Source organism: Somniosus microcephalus, chromosome 7, assembly GCF_052327205.1.
Source record: "Somniosus microcephalus isolate GS21.2 chromosome 7, FLI_Smic_1.0, whole genome shotgun sequence".
Lineage (NCBI taxonomy): Eukaryota > Metazoa > Chordata > Chondrichthyes > Squaliformes > Somniosidae > Somniosus > Somniosus microcephalus.
Window position 1 is genome coordinate 272,830,091 of NC_140993.1, and position 25,971 is coordinate 272,856,061.

Sequence of the window (25,971 nt, forward strand, 5' to 3'; positions counted from 1 at the left end):
GGACCGACTGCCAGATACTACCTTATGGCACAGTGCTCTACTGTATCAATATGTTGCCCCCATTGAGTCACCAAGAAGTCTTCACTTTATAATTATCATTGATGGATCTTGTAAAAGTACGGGTGCTAAATAAATTGGTTCTCTTGTCGTCAATGATATTGAAAGACTTACATTTATATAGCATTTTATCACCTCTTCGGGCTGTTCCAAAGCATTTCACATCCAATTTTTGAACTGCAGTCACGACAAATCCCGTACACTATTTGAGATAAATAGCCAGCTAATCTGTCTTTATTGGTGGTAGTTATGGGATGAATGTTGGCCAAGACCCTTGGAAAACTCCCTGCTCTTCTTTAAAAAGTGCCGGAGGTCTATTACATCCACTTCAATAGGCCTCAATTTAACATCTCATCCATAAAATAGCACTTCCCTCAGTACTGCACTGAAGTGCCAGTCTAGATTATATGGTCAAATCCAGGAGTGGGGTTTGAACTCACAACCTTCTTACTCAGGAGCAGGAGTGCCAAGCCGACATGTAAAGTTATAGGCTTTCCCTAGCTGCTCCAAGTGAGAACTTGATTCTCACACACACCTGTCCTGTGAAATTGAAATTTAGCTGTGTCAGTTATTATATGGACTTTCTATCTGCCCTGCTTGAATGAGACCTCCTGCCAGCTGATCACAGAGTGGCAAAGGCAATGGTCACCCAGACAGATATCTGCCCACCAGCTCACCACCAACACCTCGAGTCTCTTAGCCGGGAGCAAGCGGAAGCCAAGCGCCAACAGCGGAAGGAGCGCACGTCAACCCAAGCACCCCACCCGCCCGCCCCTTCAACCACCGTCTGCCCCACCTGTGACAGAGACTGTAGGTCCCGCATTGGACTCATCAGTCACCTGCGAACTCATTTTTAGTGTGGAAGCAAGTCATCCTCGGTTCCGAGGGATTGCCTAAGAAGAATGGATGAGTGGGAATCAGCAACTTGCAAAGGGAGCACATATACCAGAAACGCTGTTTACGAAGGTCACGGTCCATCATCAAAGACCCTACCCACCCCAGCCACACTCTGTTCGCCCTCCTGCCATCTGGGAGACACTACAGATGCATTCGCACCCGTACGACCAGATTTAGGAACAGCTTCTTTCCCAGGGCTGTCATCCTACTGAACTCCACAAATAAACTCTAAAGCCTGCACATCTGCCAATGCACTTTATTAGGGTTATGTTTATGTTAATGTATTACAAGCCAAATGTATGTTGAATGTTTAAATGTCTTAATCTAAATGTACACTCTCGGGAGCCGCAAGCCTACATTTCATTGTACTGCACTTGTGCACTAACAATGACAATAAAAGTTGATTTGATTTGATTTGATTTGAATTGGTGTGTCATCACCAACAGACTGAGCTAGTTTTGGTGAGTTTGTTGGCCGCATTTATATAGTCACAAAGAGGAAGTAATAACAGCAACAATTATCTGCTGCTAAGTCATTTAGAGTCAGTCATTTTCTTAAGAAAGTTGTGTGCTTACACTTTTAAGTGGAATTTTCTCTCTGCCAACAGCAATACACACTCCCGCTCGCAATTGGACTGTTTATGTTTCTTTCATCGTGTTTACTGCTCGAGCAGCAGCTTCTCGGTTTCAGAATAGCTGGCACCCTCGGAGCTCTCCTGCAGCAGACCCACGCCTGTCATGCCATGTCTGTGGACCTTGGCAAAGCTGCCTCACAAGAACAAAGAGAGTAGCCCCAACAGAGGTGGGCCAAATTTCTGGAGAATCTTAGCAATGTATCAATAACACTTGGCAACCTGTCTATTATTCTTGGCGGCCCTCGTTGTTGAACTACTGTCCAGGACTTATGGGTTTTATTTATATAAAGTATTGGTTCACATTAACTGGTTCTTATGATTATAAACTTCTTTTCCAATGCTTAATTAAAAAAATGTGGCTTAATCAAAAAGATACAGGGACGGAGGAAGGACTCTGTGTCAGTCACACCTGGTTGATTATGTGTGTGTGTGGAGTATTTTCAAGAATGTTACATATTTAGCCTCTTTGCTTTTTATAATTACCTGCATGTTAATGTCATGTCAGTTTCATAATCTCAAAATCAACCAGTTAATATTACTGGTTTTACAACTTTTAGTCCTGGTTACTGATGTAATAAAACTCACTACGCACTTGGTTCGAGTATAAAGCAAGGCTTTAATCAACTTGTTTCAAAACATGGAGGTCTAGTTGTACTTCACTAGTTCCTTGTCTTACAAAATGTCCCTGGAAAGCTGGGGCCCACGCCCGAGTATTTATACTCCTTGGACGGCGCCACCAGCTGGCCGTCCAGCGTTATTTCAAGAGTAGTTTCTTGATGAATGATGAGATTTATAACAGTTACTTACTAGCTTCCACAAGTGTTAGCTTCGCACAGTGGTAGTGCTCTCACCTCTGAGTCAAAGGTCACAGGTTCAAGTCCCACTTAAAGGCTTGAGTACATAATTTAGACTCATACTAAGGGGGTGCTGCATTGTTGGTGGAGCTGTCATTTGGATACGGTGTTAAATTCTGCCCGCCTATTTAGGTGGATATAAAAGATCCCACGACACTGTTCGAAGAAGAGCAGGGGATACTTCAGATATCCTGGCCAACATCCTTCTCTCAACTAACATCACCAAGAGAGCCCCAGGTGGGCAGAGGAAACCCTTCAAGGACACCCTCAAAGCCTCCTTGAAAAAGTGCAACATCCCCACCAACACCTGGGAATCCCTGGCCCAAGACCGCACAAAGTGGAGGAGAAGCATCCGGGAAGGCGCCAAACACCTCGAGTCTCTTCGCCGGGAGCAAGCGGAAGCCAAGCATACAAACAGCGGAAGGAGCGCACGTCAACCCAAGCACCCCACCCACCCGTCCCTTCAACCACTGTCTGCCCCACCTGTGACAGAGACTGCAGGTCCCACATTGGACTCATCAGTCATCTGAGAACTCATTTCTAGTGTGGAAGCAAGTCATCCTCGGCTCCGAGAGACTGCCTAAGAGAGAACATCACCAAAAAATAAATTATCTGGCCATCCATTCATTTGTTGTTTGAGACCTTGCTGAATCCAAATTGTCTGCTGTGTTTGCCTATATAACAGTGACTGCACTAATCCATTAGTGGAATACGACATTAGGATGTTCTGAGGAATGTAAGTTCTTTATCTGTTAATGAAGTAATTTGTGGAATCAATTGGAAGACAGTAAATGGAGCAAATGCAACACTGACCCTGAATTTCCTTCCTATCTTCAGGACTTACACCATTATTGAAAAGAAAAATGAATTTATGTTGTGCCTTTCATGACCTCAAGAGGTCCCAAAGCGCTTTACAGCCAATTATTGCCATAAAAATGATCGCGGGAATCAAGCACAGAGGAGCATCACTGATCTGCTAGCGCTGGGCCTGGGAAAGTCTTGCTTTTACCCCACTACCGCTCTCTGGGCAAGTTAGACTGACAGAAATCAGGCACAGCTGCTTCCCAAATCACCTGATTTGGGTGGCAATGAAGAGTTTTAGAGCCTTGAAGAGGCCCCAAACTGCGCTTGTTGATTTCTGGCTTCACAGACACTTTCCAACCCAGACTCAGGTTTGCACATTGAGACTTGCAGTTGACCTCCCTTCCCCCCAAAAAGTGCTATATAGACTCAATCCAGCCAAACATTCTGTAACCGACTGCACCCCCTCAACCCCGCCCGCCCCCCCGTCACTACGGCCCTCCCATGTACTCAGAACAACTCTGGAAAAGGTATGGCATTCTCCATGGGCATACCTCTTGGCATTCTCCATGGGCATACCTCAAGGCATTCTCCATGGGCATACCTCATGGAGAAGGAGAATTAACAGTAGTGCGTTGAGGCGAGGAGGCACTAACCCTTCACACCATGTCTATGGGTAAACAGAGGTCCCTCGAGGCTCTCTCAGAGGAGCTCTTCGAAGGGTGTGTTTGTCCAAGGATACCACTGCACATCTGTGTGCTCTTCTTTGCAAAGATTTTCAGCCTCGCTCCACTCCAGAGAGGCTCTGTCTGTTGCTATGAAAGTGACCGCTGCCCTAATTTTTTTTTTAGCACTTGATCCTTTGAAGGTGCCATAGGGTATCCGTGTAACATCAGCCAGGGAGTAGGCAGGGTGGTGCCCTTGATGGGCAAGGAAGAAAGGCACAAAGTGCGTTGGAACTTATCTTGCCTGCATTGGTCAAGGCATTGAACAACTTCTGGCGTTGCTGTGCTGTCCTTATATGGAGGGTGTAGGTAGTGAGTGCCAAGGCCATCTCCCTCCAGGCAGCAAGGCTGGCACTGCTGGGTGGCGTGTTGCCTGGCACATCTGTCCCCCCCGTCTTGCACTTCTTCCAGGGGGGGTCTGCAGGTCTCCCTGCGAAAAATGCACAGCCCTTTGGCGAGATGCTGCGCTGTCACGATGCCCTGTGGGCACAGCTAGCCTGTGACATAGAAACATAGAAGATAGGAGCAGGAGTAGGCCATTCGGCCCCTCGAGCCTGCTCCGCCATTCAATGAGATCATGGCTGATCATCCAAACTCAGTACCCTGTCCCTGCTTTCTCCCCATATCCCTTGATCCCTTTAGCCTTAAGAAATATATCTAACTCCTTCTTGAATTGGCCTCAACTGCCTTCTGTGGTAGAGAATTCCACAGGTTCACCACTCTCTGGGTGAAGAAATTCCTCCTCATCTCAGTCCTAAATGGCTTACCCCTTATCATTAGACCGCTCATGGTTCTGACAAGATGCACTTCAGATGAGGGTGGAAGATTCCCTAAGTGGATAGAATGCCAAGCAATCGAAGAAAGAATTTCTGCGGACGCCCTTTGCTATCCCCAAGTGCTCTGGCGAATACTTCAGTCTTCACAGAACCTGCACAATTTCTGTACTGAAGTTTCCTGAGCCTTAAGCTGCTCACTGCACTTTTAGAACATAATTGCACCAGAAACTCGCACCACTTCATAAGCAAATTAATTTACCAAGGGAACTTGCATACAACTCCATCAGCTGGTGAATAGTGTAACTTTCTGCACAAATAGCACACTGGACATCAAGGAAATTCAATTCATGGTTGTTATTTCATTATCTAGCCTGCCTCCATCCATTCCAATGCTACCCATTTCAGTGGTCAAGGCATCACACACAATATTTGGACATCAATTTAACTCGGGATCTAGATAGATTTATTCCTCTCAGTTCTAATCATATGATAAATATTATAGAATTTGTCCTTCCAAGATGGAGGCGTCTCCATTTAATTATACGGAAGAACTGACTCTCTAAAAATTATTCATCAATCATGGTCAACTGCCAAATCAAATTGTGCATTTTCAAAGATTTGCAAACCATTAAAATTATTTCTCAGGGGAATTAGGATACCCCCTGAACGGGTTAGATCCTCTGGGAAGGATGAAGAGGAAATAAAGTTGACCTACTCAACCAAACTGATATCACTTAGCCTATTAGTTGAAGGTCCTTTTAAAGTGGTTGCACCTTAAACACTCAAGTGGTGTCCCAGGGGTCGCTGCAGACAATGTTTCCTTTAAGATAGCAAAATACTGCGGATGCTGGAAATCCGAAATAACAACAGAAAATGCTGGAAAATCTCAGCAGGCCAGGCAACATCCGTGGAGAGAGAAATAGAGTCAACGTTTCAGGTCGAAACCCTTCGTCAAGACTGAAGAAGCACAGGAAATGAAACAAATTAAAAGGCCAGTTTGGGGGCAGGGAGAGAACAAATGAGAAGTGAAGAGACAATGGCCTAGAAATTCGGTGGGCTGCGCCACCAGTTAGCGCCCAAAGAGGGCACTTAGTGGGTTTAGCGCCACTGGCCATGCCTCCCGCGAAATTTAGCGGGGCGCTAATGGCGGCATTAGCCTGTAGCGCTGCGCCACCACCGATGACGTCATCGGTGTGTGCAGCGCCCCGCTACCGCCCCGATCGCGATATTTGGTCACGCCCCCCGCTGTAACGCCAGTCGCAATTTGCGACTGGTTCAGGGGGGCCTACCTGCAGCGGTAGTGGCGCTAATTAAAGGGGAGGTGCGGGGCGGCCATTTTTTTCGCTGGCCGCCTGCCAGCACCTCCTCGTGCCGCTGTCCCCGGCCTCCTGAGCCCCCCCCCCCCCGGGCAGTGCCGGCTGTGTCCCAAGTGCCCGGCACTTCTCCTCGGTGCCGGGCTCTTTTGCCGGCATTCGCGATCTCCGATCGCGCTGGTGCAGGCCCCTCCCCTTTAAGAAGGGGAGGAAGGCCTGCAGTACCACAGCGTACCGTGCCGCAGCATGTGGCGCTGCGGCATGGTGCGCTGCGATATTCAGTTGCAGCGCCCCAAGAGGGAAGCGGGGTGCCTCGAGCAGCGCCCCGCTTCCATTTGGGGCGCTGAAACTGAATTTCCGGCTGGCGCAAGCGGCTCCGCCCGGAGCGGTAATTCCGGCACCCAGGCGAGCTTGGCGCCCCAAACGGGGCGCCACCGAATTTCTAGGGCATTAAGAGGTATTCAAAATGAGACGAGATGGTGATAGGACTAGTGGAGACAAAAGACGGCTCTAGATTAGGTGTGAAATGCGCTGGCAGAATGGGAGACAGCTGCCATGTGGGAGAGAGAAAAAAAAGGGGGAAGGGCCAAAACAAAGGTGTGGATAAAAAATACATGAAAAAATGTAATAGGGGCCGAGGTTATGATCTGAAATTGTTGAACTCGATATTGAGTCCGGAAGGCTGTAAGGTGCCTAATCGGAAGATGAGGTGCTGTTCCTCGAGTTTACGTTGAGCTTCCGTGGAACAATGCAAGAGCCTGAGTACAGTGAGGTCTGAGTGGGAATGGGGCGGTGAATTAAAATGACAGGCGACCGGAAGCTCGGCGCCACCCTTACAGACTGAATGGAGGTGTTCCGCAAAGCGGTCACCCAATCTGCGTTTGGAGTCCCCAATGTAGAGGAGACCGCATCGTGAGCAGCGTTTCCTTTAAGCTGCGTGGCCGCGCAACGCTCGACAGCTCCCGCGCAGCTGCCTCACCGGCGCTTAAATAGGAAAGTTCGCGCATACGCGGTATTTTGAATAGCTGCACATCCAGAAATTACATTAAAGGGAACACTGGCTGCAGACAGTTAAAATGGCTGCATAGAGCCTCCAGCAGACAATAATGGGAAGAGGAGGAAACCCTTAAGCATGAGGCGATACATAAAGTTGAAAGGGCAATTAATAACACTTATCCAAAAAGAAACAGAAAATGCGGAAATATGACAGCAGGTCACAAGTTATCATTCGAGGTGCGAACCCTTCGTGAGAACTGAAAATTAAAAGAACAGTTCTCACGAAGGAACCATAGCTCAAACTGCCAACAACCTGTCTTTTTATTTCACAGATGCTGACGGACATGCTGAGTATTTCCGCCATTTTCTGTTTTTCGGTCGGATTTCCAGCATTTGCAGTTTTTTAAAATTTCTTATTCTTTTTAATTTGACTTTTCCAAAACCTGCTGATTCGTCAAGAGGCTTATTTACGATCACTAAGCACTTCTTAAATTAAAATAAATGAAAGTCGCCAGAAATAAGTAATATAGAATCTTTATAAAAATATTGTCTTGTCCTTTGAATACCTGAAAAAATGGTCTAGTCTGGAAATGTGGCTCATAATTAAAATTAGAATTAAAAGGCTTTGGAGAGAGTGCAGAGGAGATTTACCAGAACAGTACCTGGGATGAAGGACTTCATTTATGTGGTGAGACTGGAGAAGCTGGGATTGACACAGTGCTGGGGAAAGAGGGAGCTATTCCGTTGGGATGGGTTCTACTTAAACCGGGCTGGGACTAGTGTCCTGGTGAATCGAATAACTAGAGCTGTAGATAGGGCTTTAAACTAAAAAGAAAGGTGGGGGAGGGAGGGTTCAGGTGAGGGGAGGTGTATAAATCTAAAGAGGACAGTGCAGCAATTTGGATAAAGATAAGCAGAGTGTAACAGGAAGGGACAAAGGGGGGAGAAATTCGGTATCGTCCCGTTTGAGGCGCAATTATCGTCCGGGCGCAAAGTTTAGCGCCTGGCGCTAATTATCGCCTCCGACTGCAAACTTGGCTTCTATCGCCCCTGGAGGTGATTGGAGCGCTAAATCAGGCGCTTCACACCTGTCTTAAGGCGCTAACGCCGAGGAGCGAGGCGCTACCTCAGAGCGCTGGCGAAGCTCATGTGATGTCAGTCAGCAATGGAACACAGACACACTGGCGCCGGCCAGTTCTTAAAGGGGAGGGTTGATTTTGCTCTCCATCCACACCCTGCTCATTGCAGCCTTGAATCTCGGCCTGGAGAGACCTGTACATCAAATCTGCTGGAAAGAACAATGGAGAGGCCCAGGGAAAGAGCTCAGAGTGCAGCCCCCATAGTCTCTTCTAAATTGATGCAAGGAAGGTCAAATCAAAATGAACCTGCAAAGTGCTGCTCAGTACCCAAAACTCCTTCACACAGAGTTGAATCTCTCCATAAGTCTCTCTCTCTCTCACTCTCTCAGAATGCGTGGTGCAAAAATGTCACCGACAAAATGTCACAGCAAATTTGGCTACATTACACTCGGTCCCTTCATCCAAGTCATTAATATAGACTGTAAACAGCTGAGGGTCCAGCACTGATCCCTGCGGCTCCCCACTAGTTACAGTTTGCCAATCTGAAAATGACCCATTTATCCCGACTCTCTGCTTTCTGTTAGTTAGCCAATTCTCTATCCATGCTAATATATTACCCCCAACCCCATGAGCTCTTATCTTGTGCAGTAACCTTTTGTGTGGCACCTCATCGAATGCCTTCTGGAAATCCAAATACACTACATCTACTGGTTCCCCTTTATCCACCCTGCTCGTTACCTCCTCAAAGAACTCTAGCAAATTTGTCAAACATGATTTCCCTTTCATAAAACCGTGTTGACTCTGCTTGACTGTATTATGATTTTCTAAATGTCCTGCTACTACTTCCTTAATAATAAACTCCAGCATTTTCCCAATAACAGATGTTAGGCTAACTGACCTATAGTTTCCAGCGTTCTGTCTCCCTCCTTTCTTGAATAGGGGTGTTACATTTGCAGTTTTCCAATCTTCTGGGACCTCACTAGAATCCAGGGAATTTTGGTAGATTACAACCAATGCATCCACTATCTCGCAGCCACTTCTTTTAAGACCCTAGGATGCAGGCCATCAGGAAAGGGGCTTGCAGGGTGTCACAGCAGTCCAGCAATCTGTGCTCCAACAGATGGCTTGGAATACTGAGACGCCACAACGGGAGAGCGGTAGTGGCTGCGTGGAGCAAGAACCTGCTGTCCTCTCTCAGGATGACAGCATTCGTACTTCCACCAGTGCCATTGCAGTTGCCTGTCATCCAGCCAGCCCAGACCGCTGCCACCCATGCCGAGGTGGTGCAGTCTACAGCCGGGCCTTCTAGGTCCAGGGTTATTCGAGGTCATCCTGTAAGGCCGTCTGCAGTGTTCCTCACTGAATGTCAGCAACCTTCCATCAACCATGCTGAAGCTACTGGGGTAGCACTGCGTAGGAGCACTTGGACAGACAAAGGCACACAAAAGATTGACACTAAGGGAATGCACAACGGTGATTCGTTGATTTTGTAATGTTATACTGGAATTATTCATTTATAAGTTTTGTTTGGAATGTTTGTTTTGTGGTGGCTTTCATTTCAGCATTGTGCCCAAGAGGACTCTGAGATATTCCAGGACAGAGGGATGGTAAGGTGAGGAAGTGTTGAGCAACGGGGATCTGGGGTTTCAGTCAGGGGAACCGGAGTTTCGTGATGCGCTCATGGACAGCCCATCAGGAACGTTGATTTGCAGGTTGCCTCCTCCCCCTCTTCCTCCTCCTGAGGTGATTGTGGAACCTGTGGTGGCAAGGACTGCGCCTCATGTTGCCAAGTTGCAGAGGATGCAGCAGAGCATCACGAATTGGGACACCCAATCGGGCGATTACTAAAGAGCTCCTCCCGAGCGGCCAAAGCAGCGGAACCGTTGCTACAGCACCCTGCTCGATGAGGTTCCTCATGGCAGCATGGATGTCATTATACGATTGCTGGCCACAAGTGGTGTGGTTGTGGAGGGGTGTCAGCAGCCAGGTGTAGAGTGGATAGTCCTCGTCTCCGAGCAGCCACCCTCGGGATCGACGTGGTGGCTGGAAGATTGCTGGCACAGTGGACTGGCGCAGTATGAAGGCATCATGAATGCTGCCAGGGTACCGGGCATTCTCCATTATGATGTGCTGGGCGCGATTGCACACCAACTGCACCTTAAGAGAGTTGTAGCCTTTGCGGTTACGGTATATTTCGCCATCAGTGTGTGCAATCGATGGCGCCCTGCACCATGGGGAAATCTGATATCCTGGCAAAACCATGTGCGCACTCCTCCTGCTTCTCGCTGTTCAGAGAGCAGACAATGAAGTCCCTTCTCCTGGAGTAGAGAGCCTCTGTGACCTCCCGGATGCAGCGACGGAGGGCGAACTGCGAGATGTTTGCTGCGTCGCCTGTTCCGACCTGGAAGGGCGCGCTGGCGAAAACATTTGGGCCACGGTCACCTCGAGGGCCACTGGCAGCACTGTCATCATCCTGCTCTGAGGCTGCAGGTCTGGTTCCAAGAGCTGGCAGAGTTCTGTGACCACCTCCTTGGTATACACTGCTCCTGGCTTAGGTGCAGGTAGGAGAAGTGCTCCCTGAAGACCCTAGGTGGGTAAAGCAACCTGCTGAGAGCCCTGCTCCCCATCCCACTGCAAGCAGCCTGTCTTTGCTGCCTCTGCTCCAGCTCCCTGTCATGCTGCAGCGTGAGGGGGACTGCAAGTAGAGCCCCCATGACTGGGAGCAAGTGGTGTACTCAGCAGCCAACACCTTCCCAACATCAAGCAGCACTTTGTAAATGTCTTCCAGTAAGCCAGTATTGATATAAACTCTGCAAGAGCCAGTACGAGAGAAAAAAATCAACTGACCTACCAGTTGGATGTATCCTGTTAAATAGCGCTGGTGGAGGGGGGGGTCCCGCATGCAGCCGAACGCATGTTCAGCTGTGCATGTTTAGGAGAGGGCGTTGATTGGAACGGCAATGTCTAAAATGGGAGGTCGTGCGTCAAATCAGTATTGCACGCTGACTGACGTCACAATCTGCCTACTCGTAGTAAGATGAACAACCTGTTTTGGTGATACTGGTTGAGATAAACATTGGTGAGGACACCAGGAGTAGTCTCTTGCTCTTCTTTCAATATTCAAGAAGGAGTTAGATATATTTCTTAAGGCTAAAGGGGTCAAGGGGTGTGTGGAGAAAGCAGGGACAGGGTACTGAGTTTGGATGATCAGCCATGATCGCATTGAATGGCGGAGCAGGCTCGAGGGGCCGAATGGCCTACTCCTGCTCCTATCTTCTATGTTTCTAATAGTGGCCTTGGGATCTATTACGTCCACCTGAGGGGGCAGACAGGGCCTCGGTTTAACGTCTGATCTGAAAGACGGCACCTCCGACTCCCTCGGTGCTGCAGTCGAGTGTCAGCCTGGATTATGTGGTCAAGTCCTGGACTGGGGGCTTGAACCCACAGCTGTTGGCTCAGCAGGACTGCTTTCAACTGAGCCAAGGCCAACAGCGAAAGAATCTGTCTTTAACTTTGCACAGCGGAGAACATACACTCTTATCCTTCAGGGCCAGCGCTGAAAGATACAATCACCAATGGATGAGCCTTATCCAGATGGGCTCTGACGTAATAAAACTCACTACACACTTGGTGTGAGCATAAAGCAAGTCTTTAATCAACTTGTTTCAGAACATGGAGGTCTAGTTGTATTTCACTAGCTCCTTGTCTTACAAAATGTCCCTGGATAGTTGGGGCCCACGCCCGAGTATTTATACTCCTTGGATGGCGCCACCAGCTGGCCGTCCAGTGTTATTTCATGAGTAGTTTCTTGATGATGAGATTTATAACAAGCTGCATTTAAAAAATTGATGTGGGCTTTCTAAAAGGACATGGGGTGAGGATTTACTAAGATTCCTGACCTCATGTCCTCAGTATAAATAATTGATATTGATTTCTGTTTTAGCTGCACTGTTCTGTGGCTGGGTGGATATGGCAATTGCATCTATTTTGACGTGCTCAGAATGGAAATTTCAATAAGCTTTTCTTTGAAAACTCACAAAACTGCTCATGCTTGTTCCTTATAAATTAACCGTTTCTTTTTACGTCGTAATTATTCTACCTTCTACGGAGAATGCTGACACAAAAAGAAAAATAGTTCAACGCCTGACCATGGCCTCCCTAATATCCATGATTTCATGTTGCACTGGTGTGGTCCAGAAATATAAAATGGGAGGGAGTGGGTCAGACAGACAGCAATAAAGAGAGAGAGCGACACACACATCAGAGACAGAGGGGGCGGTTTTGCCAGCACTGGGGAGGCGGGACTGCCGGGAAAATGACAGAATCTGGGAGCGGGTACCCATCCCGCCCCCAACCCGCCTCCGTACCAGCTTCCCAGGAGGCGGGTACCCGACCCGCACCGGGTCCCGTCTCCTCGAGGCGGGAAGGGGATTAGTGCCAATTAACTGCCTGTTAACAGGTAGTTAACAGGCAGTTTTTTGGCTGATCCCTATTTTGAGCCCTGAAGTGTGGGCTTCCCGACGGCTCCGAATCTCGCCAGGGTCAGCGAGGCGGGCCGTCGGTCTGCGGGGGTCGGAGGGGCCGAGATGTCCAGCGTGCAGGTGAGTGATGGGTGCATGTGTGCAGAGGTAAATGTGTGAGGTGAGTTTTAAGTGTTTTAAAAGCTTTACTTACCTTTGCTTCTTCCTCCAGGCTTCAACCTTTCAGGTCTCAGGAGTCTCTCATCTCACCGGCAGAGAAAGCAGAATGGCCGCTGAGCTGTCAAAAGCTGCAGCCTTCTGCTTTCTGCTCAGGATAGATCTCTAAGTGAGCCTGAGTCCCAGGTCTCAACTTAGAAGACAGATTGTCAGTGTTCGACAGCTTCACAAAGCTCTCAAACGATGACAATTCATCTGTCAAAAGCTCTTGACAGATGAAACGTCACTCGCTGATGTCACCTGTAATCGGCTTTCCTTTAATTGGCCTGCTGAGCGGGTTTAATAACATCAATCAAGGGAAAATAGCGTGGGTTGGATGGACGTCGAGGGAGGCGGGACTAAAACCCAACAAGCAGCAGTCCCGCCCCCAACGTGCCCCAGAGAGACAGAAAGAGAGGGAGATAGAGAGGGCAGGGAGAATGTACATCCTTATCACATCTCTCAGAAACATCCTGTTGCACATACAATGAATTACATTGTGCAGTTACTGGTTAAATGCAGCATTATGTGCACAGAAAATCCCACCAAGGAGAAAGTGTCCAATGTAAAGAACAAAGAATGTTTTGGCTGTAACCTTTAACGGGAACTATTCTGACGAAGAGTCTTTTCCCTTTCTGGAGGCTGACAAACCTGCTGCATATTTCCAGCATTATCCATTTGTGTTTCAGATTTTCAATTTTTTTTCTTCTTGTAAGAAGCTGATTTTAAAACACAACTCAACAACCAAAGTCCAATCTGACAGAGTTTGCACACACACGTCTATACAATATTGATTCAAAGAGACGTCAGACTACAGTAAGAAACAAACTGTTCTTACCTCAGTAGGACCACACTGTCGGACATGAAAGCGCCAATGGTTACATCTGGTGGGAAAAGAGACATGTTGATAATTTACCAAGCCACAGCTAGTTTTCCTCATGAGAACGTTTTCCATTTTGCCAGTTACGCAATTATTTTTTACTGAACCACTATGAAACTATAAACGCCTTGAGAATTTTTCATGTCTTTTTTCTTCAAGGATACCTTGGTCAGACCCCATCTGGGGTACGGTGTTCAGTTGTGGGTACCAGGTCTCAGGAAATGTATATTAGCTTTGGATGGGATACAAGGCAGATTCACCAGAATGATACCAGGGTGTAAAGGATTAAATTATAAGGACAGGTTGCATAAAGTTGGTTTGTATTTCCCTTGAGTTTAAAAGGTTGAGGGGTGATCTAATTGAAGACTTTAAAATGACAAAAGGATTTGACAGGCTAGATACAGAGAAGCTATTTCATTTGGTGGAAGAATCCAGAACAAGGGGGTGTTATCTTAAAATTAGAGCTTGCTCATTGATCAGTGAAATCAGGAAGCATTTTTTTTTTACACAAAGGGTAATAGAAATCTGGAACTCTCTCAAAAGGCTGTGGATGCTGGGACAATTTAACTTTTCAAGACTGGGATTGATATGTTTTTGTTAGGTAAGGGTACTAAGGGATATGGAGCAAAGATGGATTTGAGGTACAAATCAGCCATGATCGAATTGATTGGCAGAACAGGCTCGAGGGGCTGAAGAGCCTACTCCTGTCCTGATGACACTGATACCATTCCACAATGCAGTGTGCTAGTGTAAGATGAGGGTTTGTATCTGGGATTCTCCATAGAGAGAGATCCTGGTTTAATCCTGACATAAGGGGGTGGTGATGACCAGGGGAGCCTTACCCATGGGTGAGGTAGGTGAAAATCTCGGGCCAGGTCAACCCAAATTGTTTCTGTACACATAATAGTGGCTAGTTAATACTGATGGTCACCTGATCAGGCAATTGTGTGCAACACAGGGATGCCTGAAAGCAAAGGGGAGTGTAATTTACAAAAGATGGGGAAGATCTTAAATGTGAAATGCATACTAATATCCCCCAAAATGTTGAAGTGCTGAGCATTTCAGACAGACTTAGTAAGTGATGCAAAACAGGTAAATGTCTTACCAAAACGCCACTGAAAATTCAGTGGATCATTATACAGGGGAGTGAAAATAAAGTATACACATAAAGGGTATCACACTCCCAGACAGAACCTCACAACCTGACGGGACATCGGGAGGCTCGACACCGAAAGCGCGACTTCATCATAACTCCTCCCTACGTTAGTTAACAAATGACTCATTTGTTGTTAGGCTGTAATATAATCGAGGAGGTCCAATGATTTAGAGACAAAGATTTCATTTCACCTTCTCCCGTCGTGCGCTGGGACACATATCAACAACATACCGATGATGACTTAGCCACCTTATCAGGGAATTGTGTGCAATACAGGGATGCCTGAAAGTGAAGTGGAGTGTAATTTTCAAAAGGAGAGGAAGGGATCAAATGTGAAATGCATACTAATATCCCCAAAAATGTTGTTGTACTGAGCATTTCAGACAGTGATGCAAAAAGAGGTAAAACAGGTAAATATATAACTTCTATATACAGTAAACTCTTTCTTACCCGGCACCTATGGGACCAGGAGGCGCCGGTTGATGAAAAACTCTGGATAACAGAGGGTTATACCTACCAAGGCAATTTTTAACGCAAACAAAAATAAAAAAATCAAGAAATGTACTGTATAATTGGGTACTCACCTACAGAATGTTCCATTAAATGGATCGATTCGGCAAGATCACCGGTTACTGGGGTGTTGTTTTTTTGCCGGTTATTAAAGTATTCCGGATGATAAAGTGCCGTTTAAACAAGAGTTTACTGTATATAGCACCTTTAACGTAGTAAAACGTCCCAAGGCGCTTCACAGGAGTATTATAAGACAAAAAATTTGACACCGATCCACATAAGGAGAAATTAGGGCAGGTGACCAAAAGCTTGGTCAAAGAGGTAGGTTATAAGGAGCATCTTAAAGGAGGAAAGAGAGGTAGCGAGGCGGAGAGGTTTAGGGAGGGAATTCCAGAGCTTAGGGCCTCGGCAACAGAAGGTTGAGCGATTATAATCAGTGATGCTCAAGAGGGCAGAATTAGAGGAGCGCAGATATCTCGGGGGGTTGTGGGGCTGAAGGAGATTACAGAGATAGGGAGGGGCGAGGCCATGGAGGGATTTGAAAACAAGGATGAGAATTTTGAAATCGAGGCGTTGCTTAACCGGGAGCCAGTGTAGGTCAGCGAGCCGGGGTGATGGGTGAACGGGACTCGGTGCGAGTTAGGGCACGGGCAGCCGAGTTTTGGATGACCTCAAGTTTACGTAGGGTGGAATGTGGGAGGCCAGCCAGGAGTGCATTGGAATAGTCAAGTCTAGAAGTAACAAAGGCAGCGGATGAGGGTTTCAGCAGCGGATGAGCTGAGGCAAGGGTGGAGACGGGCGATCTTACGGAGGTGGAAATAGGTGGTCTTAGTTTTGCCGTGGATATGTGCTCAGAAGCTCAGTTCAGGGTCAAATATGACACCAAGGTTGCGAACAGTGTGGTTCAGCCTCAGACAGATGTTAGGGAGAGGGATGGAGTCAGTGGCTAGGGAACGGAGTTTGTGGCGGGGATCGAAACAATGGCTTCGGTCTTCCCAATATTTAACAGAAGAAAATTTTTGTTCATCCAGAACTGAATGTCGGACAAGCAGTCTGACAATTTCGAGACCATGGAGGGGTCGAGAGAAGTTGTAGTGAGGTAGAGCTGGGTGTCATCAGCGTACATGTGGAAACTGACACTATGTTTTCGGATTATGACGGCAAGGGGCAGCATGTAGATGAGAAATAGGAGGGGGTCAAGTGAACGGCACACCTGAAACCTGAGACACTGTGCCCATCAGCCCATGATTTTGCATCCATTAAAGTTAATGTACACAAAATCACAGGGATTGCAGTTTCCTAATCAGCAATCCACATGTGGCAGGAATGGGTGCAGTGGAACTGTTACCTCTATAATTGTGAATAAATGCGGAATTAGACCATTAAGTTGCCTAATGTTGTGGTATTCATTTCTGTTTGACCTCAATGCTCATTGTACCTCAGTGTATTCTTTACAACTTATTGGCCCAGAAATTCGGGTCTCAATGGGTGAGTACGCACGGGGTACTCACCCGTAGGCTCAATGGAAATGCCGGTTTCCTGCATGCACGGGAAACCGGCACTTCTGTTCCTCTGAACGAAGAGGTTCAGAGGTCGAACGCGTGCGCGGGAGAGGCAGCGCGTGCGCATCAAACTTAGTTTTTTTTTTTTTTTTTTTACAGGTTTTCCCGGGAGGGTAAGCCTGCAGAAGTTAGAAATATAAAAAGCAGGCGTAAGGCCTGCTTTTTACAAGGTAAGTGGTGAATTAATTAAAATTAAAACATTTTTTCCACAGGTTTATTATTTTAAAATACTTTAAAGCAAGGTAAGTTTATTTTTAGCCCCGTTAGAAAATAAAATTATTTTTTTCAAAAATTTAAATTATTGTTTAAAATAGTTATTTCATGTAATTTATAGTTTATTTAAAAAATACGATTTAAAAAAATTATTTGAAGATTTAGTGCTATTTTGGGGCCGTAGTATTTAGAAGTCTTGACAGCACTTCCTGTCAGACTTATGAAAGGAGCATTCCCTGCTCTGATTGGCTCCCCATGGCCCACGTGATCCCAGAGGACGCTTTGAACTAACTGCGCCCCTGGGATACGCAGGCACTGCGCGCCGGCAGCTGGACCAGGCCCCGGATCGGAATTCCACGCGGGCCCACAGCTCAACGGCCGGCGCGCAAGGTAAGTGCAGATCGGGGGCTTGCACCCGCGGGAAGCCCCTGACCCGAATTTCTGGGCCATTGTCAAAATTTCCTTATTAAACAAGGTAATTAGAACGAGTTCAGAACCTGTGTTGTTCGTGACTTTTACCCATACAGATATTAATATGACTGAGATTTTAAAGAGCCAATATAGTCTGGCCAAACAAGCTTGTCATTTCTGTGCATGTACTATTAACAAATGTGCAGTATTTTCATTCACATGCATGTTTTGATGGCTTTTAGTGACAGAGGTACAATTCGCAAAAAACAGTCTAATGTATTTCTCGACACAAAAGGCATCAAGGGGTATGGGGAGAGAGCGGGAATATGGTATTGAGATAGAGGATCAGCCATGATCATATTGAATGGCGGAGCAGGCTCGAAGGGCCAAATGGCCTACTCCTGCTCCTATTTTTCTGTTTCTATGAACAAAGTTTTACCAAAATATCTACTCAAAATGCTTGTACATTGCTTGTACATCTTCAAATGCAGGGAGAGTACTATATTCATATTAGTTTACCAACTCGAAACAAAACGAGAGTTTTCACTACACACAAAATGCTGGACAGTTGAGTGTGTACTACGGGCAACCAACAAACACACCCTTAGCTATGACAGGAAGAAAGCTAATACACTGATTGGAGAGCAAGGGCCCAAAATAAGCAGCAACATGCAACAAGAGAGTGTCCTTAATATGCTACAAACTGCGAGATTCTTAGACGTGAATATTTCAGGTTGCGCTCATCAGCGGGCGAGGGGGGGAGGATATGTAAAATATCCGATAGTTAACCACAAGTTAATTATGGACTTGCATAAAAATGCATTACAACCGACTAAACACTGCATGGCAGATAGGCCATTTGAAAAGACTGGAACTTTTATTTTAAAATGGCAAAAAAAAAGTCTTTAAATATTGCTATATTTTTAAAACCGACAAAACTAAAAAGCAAACAGTTTAAATAAATCAAGAAATATATCACTCGCACTCATTATGAACTTCTCAGCTATGACGAGTGATTCTTCTCTAAGGCTGTTTGGCTGCTGAGTTGGAGGACAGTCTCTATAGTATGGTTCTCATTATCACCCACTTCTACTGCCTAGCTTCTCCAGACTGTCCTCCCCCAGAATCCTCTCTCAGTATAGTGCAGTCATCGGTTTCCCCCCCCCCCCCCACCAAATAGACTAATCCTCACAACTTCTAAAATCCAACATCATTGGACAAAGCAGGAAAAGGGTTTAGCAGTAATTGTTTGTAATGACTCATTCACAAGATGAGTTGGTGCGCTCAAAGAAGTATCCAACTAATGTTATGCCTGTCATGCAGTACTAGCTGTACATTTCTGTTTAACGTCAGTGTCAGCTGTGGTTCAGTTGGTCGCACACTTGCCTCTGAGTCAGAAGGTTGTGGGTTCAAGTCCCACCTTAAAAAATTTAGGCTGACACTCCCAGTGCAGTGCTGAGGGAGTGCTGTGCTGTCGGAGGTGTCATTTTTCGGATGAGACGTTAAACCGAGGGCCCCGTCTGCTCTCTCAGGAGGATGTAAAAGATCCCACGGCCACTATTTCGAAGACGAGCAGGGGAGTTCTCCCCGGGTGTCCTGGCCAATATTTATCCCTCAACCAACATAACAAAAACAGATTTTCTGGTCATTATCACATTGCTGTTTGTGGGAGCTTGCTGTGTACAAATTGGCTGCCACGTTTCCCACATCACAACAGTGACAACACTTCAAAAAGTACTTCATTGGCTGTAAAGCACTTTGAGACGTCCGGTGGTCGCGAAAGGCACTGTATAAATGTAAATCTTTCTTTCTTCTTTTCCATGTGTGTTACTGCCCTGGTCGTGGTTTCACTGTTATTTTAATCATCTGCTCGTAATTTCCCTCTTTCAATAAGGTAATAAGCTAGCTTCAGAGTTATCCTTTGTTAAAATCTGACATTTTGTCACTTTCTTTTCCATCCGTGTGTAACATTAAAACAACAACAACTTGCATTTATATCGCGCCTAAAACATGGTAAAATGCCACAAGGCGCTTCACAGGAACGTTTTCAGACAAAATTTCCCGGCGAGCCACGTAAGGAAATATGCCCCGTATTTTCCGATGCCTACAGGTGGGTATGAGCTGTGTACACACCCGTAGGGACATCGGAAATGCCGGTTTCAGGCATGCCAAGCGCACGGGCTGAAAACCGGCACTTCTGACAGATCCTCCGCCTGCCCTGGAGAAGGGTCTCTGCGGTGGGAGAGTTCCGCTTTCTGCACAACCTCCGCCCGCTGAAAACACTTAGAAATCTAACGCCTGGTAAAAGCCTTGTTTTGAGTTGAAAAAAAAGTTTTACATTTTTTTTCCACTCATTTATAATTTTAAAAATACTTTTAAAAAAAGGTAAGTTTATTTTTAGCCCCGTAAAGAACTTTAAATACTTTTTCAAAAAATTACATTTTTGTTTAAAATATTAAATTTAATGTAATTTTAACTCATTTTTAAAACGTGATGGTTTTTAAAAAATTTATTTAATGATTTACTGTGTTTTTGGGGTGATCTCCATTCATATATTTGACGGGTCGATCTGTCAAAAGTATGAAGGGAGATTCCCTTCTCCTATTAGCTGGCCTGACCTGCGTGATCCCAGGGACGTTTGCGAACCGCCTGCGCCCCTGGGATACGTGGGCCCTGTGCATTTCGACTGTGGAGAGGCCCAGGATCGGAAGTGTCCGGACCTCGGGAGCCTTCAGGTAAGAGCGTAGATTTTTTCCCTGATAGGAGAGCTCCGCACGCAGGAAGCCTCCGATCAGAAATTACGGGCCAAAAAGACAGGTTTTAAGGAGCTTCTTAAAGGAGGAGAGGTAGAGAGGTGGAGAGGTTAAGGGAGCAACTTCCATAGCTTTGGCCCTATACAACTGAAGGCGTGGCCACCATTGTAGGGTAAAGAAAGTGGGGGGTGCTACAAGAGGCCAGAGCTGGAGGAACGGTGAGTTCTCAGAGGTTGGAGGAGGTTCCAGAGATAGGGAGGGCTTGGTGGACTGGGAGCCAACATAGGTCAGTGAGCACAGGGGTGATGGGTGAATGTTACCCTATATATTAACATCATTGTGGCTCCAGGAGTTAAACAAAATGCAAACGTTTTTACCATATTCAGGCATTAGTACTAAGAAATGCGAAAAAAAAATGTAGAATGTTTAAAGATCATTCCACCTTTGTATAGATTTTCACTTCCCAAGGTACGATGGTGCTCACAGCAGTTCAGGATCGGTGCTCAGTTAGAGTTGCTTTAACAGAAGGAACTACAGAGATTGTCTCAGCTAAGATTAAGTCACTTAAAGCTGATTGTGCTGCAGGACCCGATTCCATTTACTCCAGAGTGCTTAAGGAAATGGAGGAAGTTGTAGGTGAGCCAGTGCCTCATATATAGTCAATAACTTATTGAGGTCTGGACCGGTTCCAATAGACTGAGAGAGGTTCCTATGGTCATATTACTTAAAAAGAAAAAGAACTTGGGCCCTGTGAATTACAGGCCTGACAGATTGACATTGGCTGTAGGGATGTGATTTATGATCACTTAAAGAGGTCAGTGTTTTTTTTAAGGATTCCCAGCATGGCTTCAGGAAACCCGTTGATATTGTATCCTAGATTTCCTAAAAAGCCTTTGACAAAGTGCCATGTAGAACATTATTGGAAAAGATTTGATCATAAGGGATTACAGGACAGTTAAGATACTACTGTCCCATCTCCAGACTCCCTTTCTTCTCCAAAATCCTTGAACATGTTGTCGCCTGCCCATCATTCCTGCAACTCATTGTTTGATCCCTCCAATCAGGTTTCCGCCCCGCCACAGTACTGAGACAGCTCTTAACAAAGCCACAAATGTCAACCTATGTGACTGTGACCGTGGTAAACTATCCCTCCTCATCCGTCTCGACCTGTCTGCAGCTTTGACCCGGTTCACCGCACCATCCTCCTCCAACGCTTCTCCGACATCCAGCTGGGTGAGACTGCCCTCGTCTGGCTCCATTCTTATCTACATAGTCGTAGCCAGAGAATCACCTGCAACGGCTTCTCTTCCCGCTCCCACACCGTTTCCTCTGGAATCCCCCAAGGATCTATCCTTGGCCCCCTCCTATTTCCCATCTACATGCTGCCCCTCGGCGACACCATCCGAAAACACGTCAGGTTCCACATGTACGCTGACGACACCCAGCTCTACCTCACCACCACTTCTCTCGACCCCTCCACTGTCTCTGATTTGTCACACTGCTTGTCCGACATCCAACAACAAAAACTACTTGCATTTATATAGCGCCTTTACCATAGTAAAATGTCCCAAGGCGCTTCACAGGAGCGTCATCAAACAAAATTTTGACACCGAGCCACATAAGGAGGTATTAAAGCAGATGAGGTCAAAGAGATAGGTTTTAAGGAGTGTCTTCAAGGGGGAAAGAGAGGTAGAGAGGCGGTGAGGTTTAGGGAGAGGATTCCAGAGCTTAGGGCCTTGGCAGCTGAAGGCACGGCCACCAATAGTGGAGCAATTAAAATTCAGAATGCTCAAGAGGACGGAATTGGAGGAGCGCAGATATCTCAGAGGGTTGTAGGGCTGGGGGAGGTTACAGAGATAGGGAGGGGCGAGGCCATGGAGGGATTTGAAAACAAGGATGGTTGGAGATGGGGCGGTAGTTTGCAAGGTCAGAGGCGTCAAGGGTGAAGACAGACACAAAGGGCTCGATTTTACTAATGGAGGCGGGTTGAGGGCGGGCCCGCTGCTCGGCAGCTTTCTGACCTGCTCCCGGCAGCCGCCTCCCATCAGTTACTATTTTGGTTTGATTGGCCTCGTTCCGGCCGACGTGCGGGTCCCTCCAGGCAATTGCTTGGAGGCCGTCAGTTTCTCGCGTTTGATAACGCGTTGTTTAAATGAAAACTTAAAGGGGCCATGTCCCCTTTGGAAAAAATGTCAATGGGATGGATTGGTGCTGTATTATAGAAGAAAGGAGAGTTGACAGCATCTGTTCTGAACAAAATTTAATGAATGAAATTGCTGGTCATATTATTCCAGAAAGATATTTATGATTTTTTTATATATCAATTTATTATCTGTCTATGAAATGAAAAAGATGCCAGATTTGTTCCAATCATTGGCTTAGTAATATTAATGCTTTTTTCTCTGAAATGTGCTGGCTGCTGCAAAAACGGCAGCCCCACTAACTAAGGCTGCTCCCAGGGTCAATGAGGGCTCTCTCCATGCTCTTGTTGAGGGAGTTAGAGGACGTCAGGAGCTCCTCTTCCCTGGAAATGGAAGGAGGAGGCCTCCTCAGCAAACCAAGGCAGCTTGGCTGCAAATTGCTGAGGAGGTGAGCTCGAGGTCTGTGTGCAGACGCACATGGGTTCAGTGTGGAAAAAGGTTTAATGATCTGCTGAGATCACCTAAAGTGCGGCCTCTGTGTTCTGAGAAATGGAAGTTCGAGAGTGAGGGCTCGGGGCGATTTCCATGTAGAATGTTGGTGGTGACACTGAGCGCAAACCATCGTTTATTGGACAGATGATGCCTGGGGTTTTGAGAATGTCAGACTTATATTCATCTCCATGTGCCAGCCACCTCTGGTTGAAGCGTAAGCTTATGTGAATCTGGCATGGATGAGTGCATCCCTTGACTGACGACCAGCAATGTGGTCGCCTGCTGCTGGATTGGCCACGTCCGGCCCCACATGGCGTCACTCCCCGTCCTCTTCCTCGTCCTCCAAGGGGGCTGTGTACTGAGCCACTTGTTCATCCGGCAGCACGAAGCCGCGCTGCTCTTCCTCCGAATCTGACGACCAGGATGAGAGGATGTAAACGGTTCCCACCCCGTTGTTACAGATTCCAGTTGAGGCAAGAAGCGTGCAAGCGCACGCTCAAAGTGGCCTGAAATTATTCCAATCAGTTCAAACAGCAGATGTGTGTCAGCTTGACCAGTCACAAGGTCAATAGATTTGCTAAATCTTATCCCAAACCTCCAACAACAAAGTTGTTGAATTTGAATGCCAGCCATGTTACAGGAACGCTTTTAAAGTTCTGCACCAATAATGACTACAGATCATGTCCTCCACCAACTCGTCTCCTTGCAGCCGGACTATTTCTGACAAGACGGGAAACAGGAGCCAGAGGCACAAAAATGGGAAAACTCTATCAAAATAGGATTATCAAGGCAGTTAACAGGCTCTTAACTGCCTTAACTACCTGTCCCACCAGTTGGAGTCGGGTCAGTTTGGGAGCGGCTGAACAGACACTCACGAAAATCGCGTGGGGGCAGGATGGAGGCGTGTTGGGTGTCTGAAGCCATGTTTTCTGATTTTAGCAGCTGATATGCCTCTAAACCCGCCTCCTCAGGGCTGTTAAAATCGAGCCCAAAGTATTTGTTTAATTTCTTTGCCATTTCCTTATTCCCCATTATAATTTTCCCTGTCTCAGCCTGTAAGGGACCCACATTTACTTTCGCTAATCTTTTCCTTTTTACATACCTATAGAAGCTTTTACAGTCTGTTTTTATGTCTCTCGCTAGTTTACTCTCATATTCTATTTTCCCTTTCTTTATCATTTTCTTGGCCCTCCTTTCCTGAATTCTAAAATCCACCCAATCCTCAGGCTTACTACTCTTTTTGGCTTCATTATAAGCCTCTTCTTTTAATCTAATACTATCTTTAATTTCTCTTGTTAGCCATGGTTGGAACGTTTTTCCCAGTGGTGTTTTTATTCCTGAAGGAAATGTATATTCATTGCGAATTATGAATTATTTCTTTAAATGCTTGCCATTGCTTTTCTACTGTCATATTTTAAAATCTAGTTCACCAATCTATCTTAGCCAACTCACCTCTCATACCTAAGTAGTTTGTTCAGGTTTAGGACCCTCGTTTCAGAGAAACATAGAGGATAGGAGCAGGAGTAGACCATTCGGCCCCTCGAGACTGCTCCTCCATTTAATGAGATCATGGCTGATCATCCAAATTCAGTACCCTGTCCCTGCCTTCTCCCCATATCCCTTGATCCCTTTAGCCTTAAGAAATATATCTAACTCCTTCTTGAATATATTGGCCTCAACTGCCTTTTGTGGTAGAGAATTCCACAGGTTCACCACTCTCTGGGTGAAGAAATTCCTCCTCATCTCAGTCCTAAATGGCTTACCCTTATCCTTAGACTGTGACCCCTGGTTCTGGACTCCCCCGCCATCAGGAACATCCTTCCTACATCTAGTCTGTCTGGTCCTGTTAGAATTTTATGTTTCAAGGAGATCCCCTCTCATTCTTCTAAACTCCAGCGAATATAAGCCCAATCGACCCAATCTCTCCTCATATGTCATTCCTGCCATCCCAGGTTTCAGTCTGGTGAATCTTCGCTGCACTCCCTCCATAGCAAGAACATCCTTCCTCAGATAAGGCGACCAAAACTGCACACAATACTCAAGGTGTGGTCTCGCCAAGGCCCTGTACAACTGCAGCAAGACATCCTTGCTCCTGTACTTGAATCTCGCTACAAAGGCAAACATAGCATTTGCCTTCTTAACCGCTTGCTGCACCTGCATGCTTACCTTCAGTGACTGGTGCACAAGACACCCAGGTCTCGTTGCACATCTCCTTCTCCCAATATTGCCATTCAGATAATAATCTGCCTTCCTGTTTTTGCCACCAGAGTGGATAACCTCGCCTTTATCCACATTCTACTGCATCTGCCATGCATCTGCCCAATCACCCAACCTGTTCAAATCATCGTGGAGTTTCTCTGCATCCTCCTCACAGCACACACGCCCATCCAGCTTTGTGTCGTCTGCAAACTTGGAGTTTCGGAATTAACTAAATCACTCTCAAACTCAACATAAAATTCTATCATATTATGATCACTGCTCCCCAGAGGCTTAATTAACCCTGTCATATCGAATACTAAATCCTGGTTCCAAACACGAGGACTGACGATAGTGACACAGCCACCGCGTATAGTGAGAATGCTCATTACTCTGAGGTAAGTTTTATGCATTAGCACTCTCGATACAGACAAGAAGTGCATATTGGGAATAGGGCCACGGAGGACAGCACGGCCCATGTGATTTTCCAACTATTAAGGGTGGAAAATCACATGGGGCACACTCCGATCTCCACTGTTGCATTGCTTAGATATGTGCTCCCTATGTGCAAATCTTAGTGCCAGAAGCGGTAAATCATATCTACAACTATGTCCAAACATTGTTGAATATGCACTATGGCGAGTACCAGAATAATTGAAGTGTTTAAGATGATTAAAGGATTTGATAAGGTAAAGAGAAACTATTTCCTTTGATGGGGGAATCCAGCACAAGGGGGCACAACCTTAAAATTAGAGCTAGGAATGATGTCAGGAAGCACTTCTTTAAAAAAAAAAAGGTTTGTGGCAATCTGGAACTCTCCCCCTCCAAAAAAAATTGGGGGAAAAATTC

At 46.3% G+C, this 25,971-nt stretch overlaps 1 protein-coding gene across 3 annotated transcripts in view; it reads right to left on the minus strand.

Moving 5' to 3' along the window:
• Positions 1 to 25,971, minus strand: part of itga9 (integrin, alpha 9) — a 539,537-nt gene that overhangs the window by 403,825 nt on the left and 109,741 nt on the right. For all 3 annotated transcript variants that reach the window (XM_085993779.1, XM_085993778.1, XM_085993777.1), the window contains exon 13: positions 13,647 to 13,692. In XM_085993779.1, the coding sequence (XP_085849905.1) occupies positions 13,647 to 13,692 (46 nt within the window). The remainder of the gene's footprint in view (positions 1 to 13,646; positions 13,693 to 25,971) is intronic.